The following is a 16,723-nucleotide window of genomic DNA, read 5'->3' as shown; positions in this document are numbered from 1 at the left end:
CTTTAGTTGGTTTACTGCTCAGTAATGAGCACTATATAATATATTTTACATCCACATGGTACTCCCCTGGCCTGTCTCTCCTGTCCTTGTACCACTAATTTATAATTGTCTCTCCCTACCAGCCTCAGTAAATCAGAGGCCAACTAAGGGAGGTATGCGAGACATACTTAAGAACAGGACAGACACACACTATCTGTATGAGTTAAGACATCTGCACCCCAGTATAATCCTAATTTTTATAACAGATAAATCGACTGACATCTATAGACTGTTAATCAGAATCAGAAATACTTTAATAATCCCAGGGGGAAATTATTTTTGTTACATACTCCAGGTATACAAACAAACAAAAACAACACATTTAAACAATTAACCATCTATTAGGAACAATAAAATTATATATATATTATATATATTATATATCTATTTTTTTTTTCAGGCCTAATTAAACGCTTAGTTTCATAAAATAATAAAATAACCGCTTTCACGTTGTGACGAATGTGTAATTCGTGTTGTCGTCAAAGCACGTAGGACCATACATATACATATACATACATATATACGCATATATACATATATGTATATATGCGTAGGACGTTTTACTTTCAAACCTCCCGCTGACTGCGTCATGACGTCCGAAACCGCCGGAAAAACCCGGAAGCAGCGGTCTCCATGGAAACTCCGAGGTACAAACTTTCCCTTGAGTTGATGTCACTGGTTGAGAAACATGAGCACAGACAGTGACTACAGTAAGTACGACCTGAGCCGTCTGCAGGCAGAGCTGGAGCAAGAGAGAGAGATGAAGTAAGTTTGTTTGAATGAAATGTTTTATTTAATGTTATTTTTACGTTACTTAATAGTAAAGTCTGGCTATTTGTTCTAGAGAAATGCTTGAAGAGTCAGTGTGTGACCTGCAGAGCACCATGTGTGAACTTCAAGAGAGACTGCACAGTGTTGACGGAGAAGGTGAGGTCAGTTCAGGTGATGTTAGTCTATATGAGTATTTTTCATAATGATAATTATGCTGTATATCTGTCACCTTGACCCTCTGACAAGATGTCAGTGTTACCCGGCACAGGTTCGGCTCGAGCTTCTGTTGTCTCAGTGACTCTTCAGTGCTGTCTGTGATTTGTCTGTCCTCAGATGTGACTGTAGTGTGACACTTTCCTCTGTTTTGTGTACCAGGAAACGAGTGGAAGACGAGGTATGAGACACAGATAGAGCTAAACGGACAGCTTGAAAGACAAATGTCACTCATTCACGAGAGACTGGAGGACCTGCAAGGAAACCCCATGGGTACGTTGACAGGAAGTAATTGTATTCGTTATGTTTATTGAATCCATAAACTTATACAGAGTCAGTACATTTTCTAGCATGTGGGCCGGGTAGGCCACAGTGTCTGGTACTGCATCAGGTTTTGTCCACTAGAAGGGGACCCTAGAGGGCACTTCATGTTTTCCTGCACATTGGACCACACAGAGGACACTTTATAATGCTTTATCTACCACAGGGGTGAGCTTTTGCTGCCTTATTTTCTAATAACTATTTGGTCTGTGGGCCATATAAAAATGTGTCTCCAAAAAATGTCATATCAATGCATATCAGAACATTATATGCACAGTGTAGCATTGCCATTTATTATCCACATTTGACAGATACAGTATAAATTCTGTGATACTGCTTTGGAATGTAACTCAAGTACTGGAAGTTGAGCTTGTCAACACCCCTGAAGACTCAACTGTGTTGGTGTTTAACATCAAATTAAGACAAAATATTGACTGTGCTATATTCACTCATCTCGAGCATGTTTGTATATACACTACTCTTTTGTTCCACAGATCGACTGGCCTCCATACGATCTTATGATGACATGCCAGTAGTGAGTGCAAACATGAATTTTTCATCTGTTTCGTTGTGCTGGTGTTATTTAGTGAGGTGTTTGTTCTTTGTTTTACCAGCAGAGAGAGCCAGAGGCACAGAATGATGTGGAAAGGCAGACAGGCAGGACAGTCAGGATTGTAATGCCAGCTGCTCTCCATCCTCCAGTTGAGACAGGCTGAACAAACCAGAGTTTAATCACAGCACTGTAATCACAGGATTACAAACCATGGGAGAGCAATGCACACTAATTACAATGCTTTAACACACACAGACACACACACACGAAAGCACAGCGTGCACTGAAAGGTTGCACAATGCAGCCTAAATGTGTTTGTATCTGTGTGCCTTAAGGCAGAACTAACAGATGCTCATTAGTGTATTGAAGTGACAGCACGATTGTGGACTGAAGATCTGCAGACACACTGTGAGCGTGACAGTAAGCTAGGCTGTTATAAGATAGACTATTTTTAATTAGTGCAGCGGGTAAATATTTGGACTACGGTGTTCTGAGCATGTCAGAGTGTCTGCAGCTTCAAAGAAAGAAGTTTGACCTCTTCTCTGATATATGTCATAGCAATCATACCAGCACATCTCCAGATACGTCCTCTGCTGTGAAGAAAACTGTGCTATGAAGATGCTTCACAGTCAATATACATTATATAGAATGCAATAAAATAAAAGTGTGCATGCTCTTGTCACAGATTCTTAAAAAATCTGTGATGCATGTGTCATGCTGCCTCTTTAAAACACTGCTTTGCTTATTTGGGGGCACAGAGAAGAAAGAAACTGTTACAGACCCAGATATACAGTATATAACATGTCTCATGTCGCCTTACCATGTAGGCTCAGCTCTAATGTATTTATTTGGTTATTGAGTAATGCCGAATCCATTGTTGTACTCATTAACTCTTCTGTTATTGTTTGATCTCTGTAGATAGAACAGTCTGGTACAAATTGATTTGTAATTAGGCATCAGTAGCACAACACCTTCGTACAATGTGTCCTCTTTGGTTATGAATGTTACTATGGAAACACTTTGTGGCAGGAAACACTGAGACAGCGCCTGAAGCTCCTGACCGAGGAGAGGACTGACCTCCAGAGTCAGCTGATGGACTGTCATCTCAGAATCGAGCAGGAGGGAAAGGTGAGGGACTCAGCATGTCAGAGCGCAGTGATCTTGTGTAGAGGAGTAAAGTGTTACCTGGTCTAGTTCTAGTGTTCCAGGTTTAAGTCTTTCCAAGTGAAAAATACTTTTGTTTTACATTCTTTATTTATTTTTAGTAAGCACTGATGCAAACCCTAACCTTCACCCTGGACTGCTGCGACCAGGCCAATATGCTCTTACTTTAGCAGCTTGGCTCTTTGTTTATTGTTCCGCTCAACAAACAGTGAGATATTAGTTGAAAAAAGGTTTTAACGCACAGCATGTGCAGCCACTAATCCACATTCTAATCTGCTGCTCATTAACACTGGAGACCTCATGAAATACTCTCTATTACACATCGCAAACACAGAACAAGCACTGCACCCACGAGCAGAGGGATTATTACTGACATTTAAAGATGTGACACTATGCTCCTCTGTTTCTTTCAAATATCAGGCTTTTCATAAAACGAACGATGAGAGGCGCGCATACCTTTCAGAAATCGCTAAGGTAAGCATTCCCTTTCATCCATGTCATCAGTGGTGCTCACTGATGACATGGACTCCTAATCATTCAATATTAAATACAGCCACACTGAAGAGAAGCAGTTGTGGTTAAGTCTTACAAAAGCAGATGTACTTCAGCTCTTCTGTTTATGATTTCTCATTCATTCTCTAGTGCTGTTGTCTTTTGTTGTATAATAGGTTCAACCAAAAAAAAAGTGAGTCAAGGACTTTCTGCCTTATGCTGCCATAAAAATGGTTTCTGCAGGGCTGAAACAAAAGCAGGTGCAATGAAACTCAACTACATCTCTATCTCAGCATTTTAGAAACAAAGCTTCAGAGGTGGAAGTAAAAGTGCCTAGGTTTGATCAGAGTAACAAAAGTAAAAGTAATCATTTTGTCAGTGTATTATAATATAATGATAATTAATAGTACTGATGCATTAATGTGAGCTTTGCATTTCTAAACTGTTGGGTGGTGTTGCTGTCCTGTGAGAGTTTAGAAAACAGACCTATTTTCAGGCTTGTGTTTTCAGTGCATTTTACAGCCAGTCCAAGAGGTTACTGAATATCTCATTACATGACACACAACAAAACACAGTATTCTTGTGTCTGAAATGCACTTTCTGTAATTACATGTGAATTGTGCTCACTGCCACAGCTGTCCTCCACCCTTGAAGGCCAAAGAAGGCTGCACTCCACTCAGCCACAGAGAGCACCAGAGGGCAAACAGAGGAGCACTTTCAGGTAATGGACACAATCACATGAACAAACTGTGACTGTGAGATGAATTAATAAATCATAATCTTTATATTGGTAACATTTGTTTGAGGGTGCCTGAATGCCTTCATTTAATACCAGCTTGTTTTTGTCTTATACATATATTTGAATATTATACATAAAATAAATGTTGCCATTTGGTGTATTTTGCCTAAATCTGCTTCGATTGAGAATGAAATATAGGACTAAAGATATAGGACATGTAATAATAAGTCTTAGTCTTAGTGAAATATAAACATGGAACTAAAATTTCCAAATCAAAAAAAGCATTAACATATAGAACACTGGTTCTCAAACTGTGGTATGGGTACAACTGGTAGTACACAACATCCTTGTAGTGGTAAATATTTGAAAATGAAACAAATGAATTTAAAAACATATTTTCTGAGTTGGTACGTGGCATAATGTTAATGTTAGAACTGAAACACTTAAAAGACGACTGGTAGAGCGATCGCTGCATTAAGTAGTCATTTCTGTGTTAATCAATTTGTTTTGGGATCAGACTTAATTTTGCAGTTATGGTTCTGATTTGTCGCTAATAAAGTGATCATGCTGGGCTCAGAATTGAGAAATGAATACGTTCTATGATGTATCTTCTTAGTATATTATTGTTGCAGGATTTGAATTGATGAATCTAGTGTTATTTCAGCTCTCTGGAGTGCTTATTAGAAAACATTGTGTCTCTGCTCCATGTCTGTGCTAAACTAACTACATTTTCTGATTGCATTAGAGGGAAGCAGGGCAGCAGGAAGGCAGAGGCTGACTCTAAGAAAGGCAAAGAGAGAGAAGAAGATGGAGGAGGAGGAGTGCGCGTGAATGGAGGAGGTGGTGGTGTTGGAACAGCAGAGAGAAGAGATGTGAAGAAATCTCAAAGGGGAAGCAGGTTACCTACCCTGAAGTACTACCTGAAACACAACCCCTGACCCAAACCAGCTGTTATAGAATGTGACATTTGTCAAAGTCTGGAAAAAGTAGTATTGTGATTCACTGTTTGTCTTACATTTCATGTCAAATACAGTGTTACCCTGATCTCCTGGTATAAAATCGTACATTTCTATTAAGGTCTACAATGATTGTTTCTTTACAGGTTTGTTGGTTAAAACAAGAATAGAGTAGCTAATGCTTAAGTGGGAGGACTGTCACAGCCTTTAAGTGCTGTGAGGTCATCTCCTAATGTGCCAGAAGCATGCTGAGTCAGACATTTCTGGTGTCACTGCAGTTTTTTTGTCTTCTCAAAGCACCTCCTACGACTTCCATTACGTAAGCAGCACCACATTCACCACTCGCTTCGTATGTGGTTCATCCACAGAGCAACCAGTCACCCCCATCCCACCCACTGACCGCCTTTATAAATGTAGGTGTAAAGAAGACTGCATCCATATTAGAAGCATTATTGACAGAAAGTGTTTCATGAAGAAGTGTGGAGGATTGTTCCACTGAATTGAAATCATATCTCATAACACAGGACATGGACCCGAGCATGACTTTAGCTTTAACTTCCTTGTTCACACATTGGTCTGTAAATACAATCACACTGTATTAATTAGCTCATGGATTGTGACCTAAAATTGGGGTTTTGAGCCAAAGAGGCCACATGCTAAGAACAATTCATAATGGAGAGTTGTGGATTACTCAACACAACTCTCTTACATAACTTTATGTGTAAGACTGGCGTTGGCATTGTGTGGCAGTGACAGGAGAACTGGCCCTTTAACTAGAAAGGCAAAGATCAAGCCCTGATGTCAACAAGCATTAGACCGGCTGCACCGTCCTTCAGTGTGACACTGAATGCTAAATCACCTTCAGCTTGCCTAAGGAACATTTCCTCACACCAATTCAAATATATTTTTAATGACACATGGCTTTGAAAGTACCTGATAGCAGTACTCCACCCCAAAATGAAATGTAGCTGTGATATTGTACCACTTAATTCAATGTGATGATTAAAACAAGGCAGTGAATGATGGATATAAGCCCATTTTATGATTCATTCCATCTGGCAGTCAGTCACTAATTTATAAGTCCATTCATTCAACAAACCTGATGACATCATCAATCTAATCCTAATGCCCTAATTGCCAGCTCCAGGACACATTTGTTTGTGTTTGCTGGTATTGACTTTACTGTCTGAAATCATTGCTACAGCACAGTGTGAAGTCTGTTTTAGGGTGTATTTCCCCCCTCCAGGTACGCTCATATTTCTGCTATGGCTGACTTGGTGTACAGTCCTAAATGTGCCGCAGTGACAGGTTGTTTGTCTTAGATTAATGACTTAATTTAAAGATAGCCAGTCCATGTTCTCTCATGAAAGAGTGAGCACATTTACAGTGCGCCACTCTCTCCTCTCTTTTCCCTCTCTGTTTCATGCAAACACTCATTCTGGTACACCTCACCGAGTCCTGCCCATGAATCACAGAGCACACCTAGATGTCTTCTGCTGACAGGTGCAACACAGTGACAAATCACTACAGTGTCTGTCAAAGCACTGTGGTTCACACCACAACTAACGCTCATCTAGCTCTTCTCTGTACTCACCACATGTATGCTGCAAGCAACGTAGTGTGTGTGTGCATAGGGGATTCATGTATGCATGAGCCAGCAGTGTGATGGACTTGTACGTCCCTGTGTTCACTCACCATACTGGGTGAACTGCGATGATGTTATTGTAGCATAAAGATGCAGTGATTACTGACAGAGTATGAAAGAGTATGTTTGTACAGTAGCATCTGTCAACAGTCGGTGCAGGGTTTTAAATGGGCTGTGAAATTATGACAGATTTAATGTTATGAGTTATATCAGATGGCATTCGCCACAATATGAATCATTATCCATCTATCCGCATCTTAATCAGCTCCAACTTTGTCTTTCTCCTCACAGAAGTGTGTTAGCAGAGATGTCCTAAATTCTGCTTTTACTTGTTTTTTTTTTTAGTCTCTTTGAAACAACTATTAGAGTCAGAAAGTGGCACTGAGAGAGTGCCTTGGCACAAAAGAACTGATCGATATTCTGTGTCCTTTTTTTTAAGAGGGATAGCGGAACATAAAACTGTCCCAGACACATTGAATGTGCTCTGTATAGTTTACAAATAAAATAAAATGTGCCCGCAAAGACACTTTGATAGCCTTAGTCACAAATGCCAAAATTCTCCATCTCTTTACAAGTCAATTGAATCCCTGGAAATTGCTTAGTCATACGTCAAGGGCAGAAATGAGCTCCATGAAGAATTGCACACATTTTGTTATTTCTATGGATTGCAATATCCTCTAGCCTGTATCATTCAAATGTTTTTTTGGAAGTAATTAGTCAGATGCAATCTTCTACAAATGTAGATGCAAATAAAAGCTTTGCATAGTCTTTCCTTGATTACTTTTAAAGTTGCAATAACTTCACATTTCATCCAGTTCCACACAGATGCACACATGTCAGATGGAGCGTCTCGGAACCCATCGGCTGTTGTCTGACAACAGATATCTGTTTTATAGAGATCACACCAGATGTGACTTGCAGATTCTTAGGCATTAAGAATGGAAATGAGACCACGGTCCTGCTTTTATGTCCTTTACCGTGTCCTCCATCAGTCTTGTGCTGGTCTGAAGACACATCCCTCCACATGTGGCCTGTTTTTAGATTAATTTAGATGAGAACACCTTGTCAGGACCTCAGTTTGTGACGCACACTGAGTCTGTGAGTGTGTGTGTGTGTGTGTGTCTCCCCAAAATAGAAAGGTCTGCGTTGGGGATATGTTTTTTTCTTCTTTCTGCTATCGTCACACATTCTGATGCATTTGGTCAAATGAGCAGATCTGCGTACAGAAGCAGTCCTAAAAGATGCAATCACATAGTCAGTCGTGTTCATGTAAATTCTGGATTACATGATCTGGATCTGACCTTTTGGAACAAGCACTGAACAAATGATTATGCGTGTTAAAGCTGTGACATGTTCAACAGGTAAAACAATGTTTGCAACCTTAAATGACTATAAATATGATAGAAGGACAGCACTTTTAAGAGACTGGGGCTGCAACTTTCACCGACCATCACTGGCACAGATAAATGCTGGGTAACACACACACACATAGTTCATCTGGGAGTGGTGATGGAGCAGAATTGGGTGGTCTCTGGAGGCCATAGATGTAGGTCAGTGGTCTTTATCTCGTCCATTGCTCGGAGAGACTATTTCCTTCCGTCCATTGCAAACAAACTTCAGAGCTTGCAGGAGGAAACAAGCGTATGATAATGAGACAGCAGCATCCTCTGCAGCTCTTAGCTCTCTGCCTTCATGCTGATGCTGCTGTATATTTTAAAATCATCTCGACGTGTAATTGCAGACTGCATTTAGATCACTGTGAAAGCTGCTCTGCATAGTATGAATCTTATTGGGTTTTAGCTGCCATGGGACCCCTAGTGTAAACACTGGAGTAAGTGTGTTACTTAACATCTCACGTGCAAGTATTATGTGGGTTAAACATAAGGCTGCTCTGTGCTCATAGTCTCGTGGTATGTGTGGGATGATTTGTAACCCAAAAAGAAGCTTTTATTACTTAGATTTGGTGAGAAATTATTCACAAATCTGCATGGAAATGAAATGAAAATGTATGCATAGATCAGTTATGGTCTGAAGGATGGTTGTGGTAACTACAATGACAATGACAGTTTCCAGAAATGTGTTTTTTCTCATGAAAAGATCCAAAAATGACAGAAAACTGTCTTTTAATTGTCATGAGTTTAAATGAACAGCTCTTACATTTCCATTAAACAGGGAACATAGACACGTGTATTCAGAGCTGGGGGGTGGATTGGTCGATCTGCAGGACCAGCAGCATCCCCCAGCACGGGTGGGAAGCGTGTGTTTGCATCCTAATGAGGGGTGGGGGCGCTGAATGAAAATCACGACAGGGTGACGTGGAGGAGGAGAGAGAGGGAGAGAGAGAGACAGAGAGAGAGGAGGTGGATGAAAAGAGAATGGGAGGGGAAGCAGCTGCTGCCTAGTCCATTTCCAGTCCAGCCTCTCTGCTTCTTTTCTAGCTCAACACACACACACACACACACACACACACACAACACACACACACTGTGGTGGAGCACATCAACCGGACAACAAAGGGACGCACAGTTGGGGGGCGGGAGGTGTGCTCACTGCAGCCAGGACAGGATCACAACAGCAGCCACAGTGTCAGCGACGAGAGCTCCCTGAACTCTTTATTTTATCCTCTTCTCCGCATCTGGGAAATCAAACATCTGTCAGGCTGGAGGTGACCGTCACAGAGGCGCTGAGCGCTCGCCTAGGTAAGCCTGTCAATAACCAATAATCAACTGATGTGACATTGATTCATTGTTTAGTTTCTCAGCTGCTCTATTGTCTCAAACACACCTGTCATTGTCTCCCTCAGAAAGTAACAAGACATCTTTCATATTTTCATCATTGTTGTTATTTATGATATTTATTTTAGGCGGCAGTTTTGTTGTTGTTGTTGTTGCGTAACAGCGCACGGATGATGCGCGTGCTGCTTCTGTAAATGAATAGACTGATATCGATTCGTGACTGGCGCGCTCTCTCTCTCCAGCCATCTGCGCGTCACACAACTCTGACAGACAGCGTCGAGTCGTCATGAAGCATGCTGTCCACCGCGCGGCTTAACAGCACTTAATCTGTCATTAGTGGGTTATTCTGAGACAGTACACCAGCGACAGACACGACTTTATCAGCCGTGCAGACCTCTCTCTCCCCGGCTGGTTTTTCATCCATCCTCCGCGCCCGTTTTTGTTTACTTATCCGGTGGTGAAAACTTTTCACCGCATCCCTCCTCTCTTGTCTTCCTCCTCTCTTGTCTTCCTCCTCTCTTGTCCTCCTCTCTTGTCTCCCTGCTCTCTTGTCTTCCTCCTCTCTTGTCTCCCTCTCTTGTCTCCCTCCTCTCTTGTCTCCCTCCTCTCTTGTCTGTCCCCTCCTCAGACAGTACAGCCGTACTCGTGAGCCTCCGCAGCGAGATGGAGATGGAGCATTTCGACGAGCGGGACAAAGGTCAGAGACACAGCCGCTCAAGTGCTAAGATGAACGGGGTGCCGAGTCCCACTCACAGCGCCCACTGCAGCCTGTACCGGACCCGGACCCTGAAGACTCTAACCGCGGAGAAGAGAGCCAAGAAGGTCCGCTTCTACCGCAACGGAGACCGGTACTTCAATGGGATAGTGTACGCCATCTCCACGGACAGGTTCCGGACCTTTGACGCCCTGCTGGCGGATCTGACCCGCTCCCTGTCCGACAACGTGAACCTTCCGCAGGGCGTCCGGACCATCTACACTCTGGATGGCTCTAAGAAGATCACCACCATTGAGCAGCTGGCAGAAGGTACAGCACACTTTAATTACGCTTTCATTTGCAAGTTTGTGTGCTCATGGTGCTTTACAGGACTGGTCCTCTCCTCCACCTGGACTCATGGTCCAATCATCATCCATCAAACTCTAGTTGGACACCTGTCTGTCTACCTCTTCCCTCCTCCAACCTGTTGTAGAGAAAAAGTGATCAACTTAAAACTACAATAAAAACAACAACATGCAGATTTGCAGGCTGATTTGGAATGAGGCTCAACAGCACATTTTTATGGGCACTCCTCTATAAAACAGACTAATCCTATTAAACCCAGATTATTGTTATGGAGATTATGTCTCATTTGATGCCATATGGTGATACAAACAGGTTTCAGCTTTATTGTCTCTTCCCGTTTTAAGAAGTGGCATTGAAAGAACTGTTTTTCTGACTAATTCCTCCCCCTCCTCCCACCTCTGACCACCAACAGGTGACAGCTACGTGTGCAGCTCCATTGAAGCTTACAAAAAGTTGGATTACACAAAAAACGTCAACCCCAACTGGTCGGTGAATGTCAAGGCCCCAGCTGCGTCCTCCCGCGGTCCTCCTTCCCTGGGCAGCTCCAAGGCTGGGGCCCCAGAGAGCCGCGAGGTCAAGGACTTCATACGTCCAAAGCTTGTGACGGTGGTGAGGAGCGGAGTGAAGCCCCGCAAAGCTGTGAGGATCCTACTCAACAAGAAAACGGCCCATTCCTACGAACAGGTCCTGACCGACATCACTGATGCCATCAAGCTCGACTCCGGAGTGGTGAAGAAGATCTACACGCTGGAGGGCAAACTGGTGAGGAATTCATATTCAATTCACAGCAAAAGCATGGGATTGAATGGTTTTTATGGTTGTCAAGGAGAAGAAGCTCATTTTAAAAGCATTGCTAGTGCTATGAAGAACAACACTAAGCCTTTGAGGTGTTAGGGAACATCAGACATATCTTTGGTTTGGGTTTTATCATAGCCTGCATTCTAGGTAACTATAATGTTTAAAGCTTTTCTAAAGCTGCCATTTCTAGTAGGCCTAATGCAATCAGTGGGAGATGATGTTTTCTTGTCACACATGATGACTGGTTCCATTCAGAGAAAGAAACCATTGCTGGTTTGGACATGGTTTCATGTGCAGCAAAGAAACTCAGCCACCCTGCTTCGTCAAAGGTGTGCTGTTTGGCAGTGGCGTGTGTCTGAAGAGTGTGGAGATCAACAGGCTGATAGAAGGATCAAGATGGCTAAATATTTCATGACCACACTCTCATTTCTCTTTCATGAGCCTTTTATGAATGAAGTATCCCCGTTCACAGCCAGAGCTGTGACGAGATAGAGCGACACAGAGCCCAGAAGAGTTCGAGAGAAGGAAAAAGATGAAAGAAGCCCATGAATGGAGTCTGGGTTCTCACCCACGCTGTAGTGTTGTGTGTGCCAGAGCTTTGCCTCCGAACACGGAAATAAATCAGAGTCACGGCCCCCTTGATAGTCCGCCCACCCATTCAGCTCCCTCTCTCAGCTGTGTAGGGGGACACTATAAAAAGAAGCAGTATTGTACACGTAGATATGGCACATATTCTCCACTACAGCACTTAAATGAGGTGGTCCACTACTGCCTGTCAGGAAATGGCACTGAACTTTTCCCTTCTCTGTGCTGACACATGTTCATGTTTGAGTGTATTTGTCCAGAAAAGAGACAGACGGCGTCTCTGACAGCATGTCAGGGGTTAAAGTTATATTTGTGACATGGTTTAGCTCTATGGTCTCATAATTGTGTCTATCTGTCTGTCTTCCTGCTCCCCTCTCTCTTGGCCATGTCACAGCTCCAAGTTGTTGAATGTAGCACCACAGAACTACTTTTCCACTGGCAGTCAGAATGACACCATTACCTTGATGTAGTTTAATGTCAAGGACGTCCTGCCAGTTTGTGCCGTACAGCCGTAATCATCACCTAAATGGCCTATTTGTAACTCATTCTCATGAATATGCTCTGTGCCCTATGGACTTTTCATTTCTAATTGCCATTTTGGTACCCTCTGTTTCCATTTATCCTGGTTCTAAGGATTAATCTTCATGCGTTGGCACTGGCATTTTGTCCTGTCTCTGCGGTCAATTTAATGATCCACTATTAACCTAGTAGGAAATAATTCCAGGTTTCCTGATCTGACCTGCTGTTAGATCACATACCAGCCAATAAAATCCAAGGAGCGGGTTTTCCCTGAGAAACCTCCTGCTGGGGATTAAACTCACGCTTTTGCATAATGCCCAAGAACTCTGCGGTCGCCATTGGTTACAGATATCTTGGGGATTACACAATAAATGCACCGCTCTCCCCGGTTCACCCTCTCTGAGACTGGAAGTAAGACTAGTATGGTTATGCTATTTTTAGACACTGTATTGATTGGGCCTGTAGGCGTGATAACACGCTTACTGCCAAATTGGCTGGGCTGGGCTGAAAGCGCCAACCAACTCCTTCTCATTTTTATGTGCCATTATGTATGCGTGCGTGGGTTAATGCATGTGGGAGAGTTTGTGATTATCTTTACGAAGAGAACAGAAAAATGGGAGGATGAGAGATTCTAAAGCAAGATGGGAATTAACGATGGAGATGCAGATTTCTATATTTTGGAGGCTGAGCATCTCCATGTTTGTTTCATGCATGAGAGGAAATCCTGGACAAAACCTCAACGGCCTCCTGTTTCTGAAGGTTTCAGAAAACACCAGCTAAGCTTGTAGCAAATTTAAACTCTCAATGAAATGTGGTTAATCCATGTTAACTTGACTGTAACAGGGAGGAAGGGAGAGAGAGCTCAGACTTATGTAAGAGAAAACAAACCTCAATAAAGCTCATTTAAGGAAATACAACAAAATTAAACCTTTTCTATGAAATATTAATGAATTACGTAAGCTATGCCTGGATATACAGCATGTCTGAATGAAAAAATCATACCAGTAACTCATGGATGAACGGCAGGAGGGATGGGATGACTCGTGACCAAGTGTTGCATTAATGACACTTGAACATACATTATTGAATATCAGCGTTCTGAAGGTAATTACCTGAGTGTTCACAGGTGTAAGGTTACTTTAAGGGTTAAGTAGAGTATGTGTGTGCCTGTATGCATACGGGTGCATGCATGCATGCTGTGCATACATCGTGTGTGTGTGTGGGGACAGCTGAGACGTGTCAGTCACTGAGCCTACAGCAAAAGTAGGTTTCTGGGCCTTGCTGCCAGTAACATTGAGTCCCAGCAGAGAGAGAGAGAGAGAGAGAGAGAGAGAGAGAGAGAGAGAGAGCATCTGACAGTTGGAGCTCAGGCTCGTTACCTTCATTAACCCCTGTAATGAGGCCAGAGACAGTGGGGCAGGACGTATGTACATCCTAACAGTTCTTATATTCGTCTTTGTCTGCAATGGTTCTCAAGGCTTGTGCTGCCTGTTCACATGGATGCTTTTTAACATAATTCATATGAATTCATGTCATTATTGAGTTCAGTTGAGTTGAAAATGTTGCAGCTAACATGCTGAGCTGAATAATGGACTATTGTGTACTATCAGTCCTCTTATTGGGCCTCTGTCGATGTGTATATTTCTGACATTTCTTTTTTAATTTTTACTCAAACTTCTCAAAATAAAATTTTGTCTAACACAAGCAGCCTTACAGGAACATAGCCCAAATAACATACAGAATATAACTGAGGTTCAGTACCCATCTGCAGATGTACGTCCGCTTTAAACACTTTAGATGTTTGTTCTTTGAAAGTCACAGCAGCATTCTGGGAGAACAGTTAATAATGAGATAGGGATAGCGAGGAGGTGACATATGAGAGGCTGTGAACAAGTCCCAGAGAGCATCTGGTATGTGCCATATACTCATTTGCCCACAGGGAGCTTACTCTGCCGTGATCGTTTTGTATATCGTATTTCTGTGTGTAATATGAGCAACTGAATGAGAAACAATATATCAGGTTCCACCCCCACTGCCATATTGATTCTCTCTCTCTGTCTCAGGTCTCTCTGTATCTGAGAGGTGGTATTTTTACCTCCATCCACCCTCCTTTGGAGTTACCACAACCCCATATTTCTCGGGAAGCTCTTCACCTTGGCCAGTTTCTATGATGATTTGATCTAGTTGCCTAGGAAACGGCAGACCTGCCGTGATGTCATACAGTAGCATGGTGGGATGGTGTAGCTAGACTGGTCTGATCGAGAAGATAGACGAGCTGTAAGTGGCTTAGGACACGGACATGGGTGGCCTATTAATACATCTAAGCTCTGTTTACACACACACACACACACACACACACACACACACACACACACACACACACACACACACACACACACACACACACACAAGGCACGCACACACACAGACACTAGGCCGGACCCCAGCTGCCAGCCATGAGCCTAGCAAGACTCTCACACACACAAAGGCACAGATAGTGACACACACTTTTTAATAGACTCGTCTAGATTTATGCACATGCATCACTAGTCATTAACTGCAGGCAATTATCAACCAGTGCATGAAGTGATGCCACTTAGTCATCTGTAAGGTTGGTTGCATTCTGTTTTTGAGTGTCTTGTTAAAGAGCTCTTTTAGTATCTCAGTGAGTTCAGCACGGGCAGAAGGTATGAGTCCCACAGTGACCGTCATGCTAAAAATACAGAGCTTACACAAAACAATGTAAACACTTTGAGTTCATCCCAAAGTTCTCCTACTCCTCCACACGCAGATAACTTCTTACTTTCTGTCCTGTTTTTGTTCAGAACCTACATCTGAAAAAGAACAACAGCCATTGATTGCATTGCTGTAAAGCTAGAGGACTCGAGGCAGCAGAGATACTCTGACCTTCTTGTGTCTAGCATCCTTCAAGCTTCAAAAACTCTGATCCAACACTGTGCATAATGCAGTTCAACAGCTTTGTTCATTAGTAACCAATCAGACATAGCACTTATAGCTATAAGTCTTATCACTTATAGCACTTAAAACAAAATAAAGATAATAAGATAAGATAATATTAAATTAAATTAATACATAGTAATAATACTAAGAGACTGGAAATGAATACATAATGAATTAAAACCTATTAAATGTATACATAGATAGAATAAATAAAAGTAAAAAGCATAATAAAATATATAGATAGCCAAAAATTTGATTTTGAGATTAAGATTAAGATTAAGATATACAGTATAAATAGACAGAGAACTAACTAAATAAATAATGAAAATGATGTATCAGATTAAAATATATAAACAGACAATTATAGTTCAAGTGAAAGACAGATTAAAAGGCTCAGACCTGAAAAATATAAGCATCTTTACACCCCCCAACCCCCTAATGCTAATTTTTCCACATTTTATCTGGAATATCCAGGATTGCTTTTTTGTCATATGGACGGACTTTTAACTTTAAAGTAACTAAAGCACCATTGTAATCAATGCTACAAACGGGTGCATCATATCCTGTTGTGACTGTCTTCAGCAGCTTAGCTCTAAGGATGGCAGTGTCTGTCAGTTGATCCATAATTGAATGAATAGCTTTTGCATGTTCATGATCCCCAGAGGATAAACCGTCCTGACTTTTGTGATCACCACTTTTTGACTTTGAAGTGAAATGTCTCAAAAACTATTGGATGAGCTTTAAAACTGCCTCAGCTGCTCTGGCAAATGTGAACGCACTTACACATTAAACTGATGCTGATCATGGTAAACACACCTTCTCAACATCAGCACATTAGCATTGTCTTTAATGTTACATATATTTCCCCCATCCTTTTTATATACTGTACATATTGAATATATATGGATCCTGTAATACCGTGGCATGTTAAACAGAAGTTGTACTGTGTGTACGAGAAGACTTGTTCACTATCTGCAGTGCAGCTCTGACTTCTTGAGCCGCATTGTTGGCCTGTTCCTCTCCTTGTTGGCAAGGCTTAAGAGCTTTTAATGTCCTTCTATCTCCCTCTTCTGTTTCTCTCTGCAGCCTCCTTCTTCTTTTCGTGCCTCCCATTTTCTCTCTGCCCATTACTGCTTCTGCTTCTCTCTCCATCTGCATCATTCTCTCTCCTT

General features: G+C 42.0%; 2 protein-coding genes across 5 annotated transcripts in view; both read left to right on the top strand.

Moving 5' to 3' along the window:
- Positions 1–631: 631 nt before the first annotated feature.
- ccdc169 (coiled-coil domain containing 169) lies at positions 632–5,364 on the top strand. Of its 4 annotated transcripts, none has more exons than XM_027288318.1 (9): positions 632–804; positions 884–966; positions 1,186–1,296; positions 1,839–1,879; positions 1,962–2,045; positions 2,927–3,025; positions 3,482–3,535; positions 4,189–4,274; positions 5,038–5,364. In XM_027288318.1, exons 1-9 carry the CDS (start codon positions 728–730, stop codon positions 5,228–5,230), a joined length of 828 nt encoding a protein of 275 aa, XP_027144119.1. In that variant the 5' UTR covers positions 632–727; the 3' UTR covers positions 5,231–5,364. The 4 variants fall into 4 exon arrangements, with proteins under 4 accessions (XP_027144119.1, XP_027144123.1, XP_010740761.2 ...); XM_027288322.1 differs by having other exon boundaries at positions 633–804; positions 1,959–2,018; XM_010742459.3 differs by having other exon boundaries at positions 633–804; positions 1,959–2,045.
- Positions 5,365–9,519: 4,155 nt separating this feature from the next.
- Positions 9,520–16,723, top strand: part of dclk1a (doublecortin-like kinase 1a) — a 47,990-nt gene continuing 40,786 nt past the window's right edge. Inside the window, exons 1-3 of the mRNA XM_027290344.1 lie at positions 9,520–9,592; positions 10,257–10,652; positions 11,101–11,450. Of these exons, the coding sequence (XP_027146145.1) occupies positions 10,292–10,652; positions 11,101–11,450 (711 nt within the window). The 5' untranslated portion in view covers positions 9,520–9,592; positions 10,257–10,291. The remainder of the gene's footprint in view (positions 9,593–10,256; positions 10,653–11,100; positions 11,451–16,723) is intronic.

Source organism: Larimichthys crocea, chromosome II, assembly GCF_000972845.2.
Source record: "Larimichthys crocea isolate SSNF chromosome II, L_crocea_2.0, whole genome shotgun sequence".
NCBI lineage: Eukaryota > Metazoa > Chordata > Actinopteri > Sciaenidae > Larimichthys > Larimichthys crocea.
The sequence above is the reverse complement of the archived record's forward strand: the minus strand, read 5'-3'. Positions and strand labels throughout refer to the sequence as shown.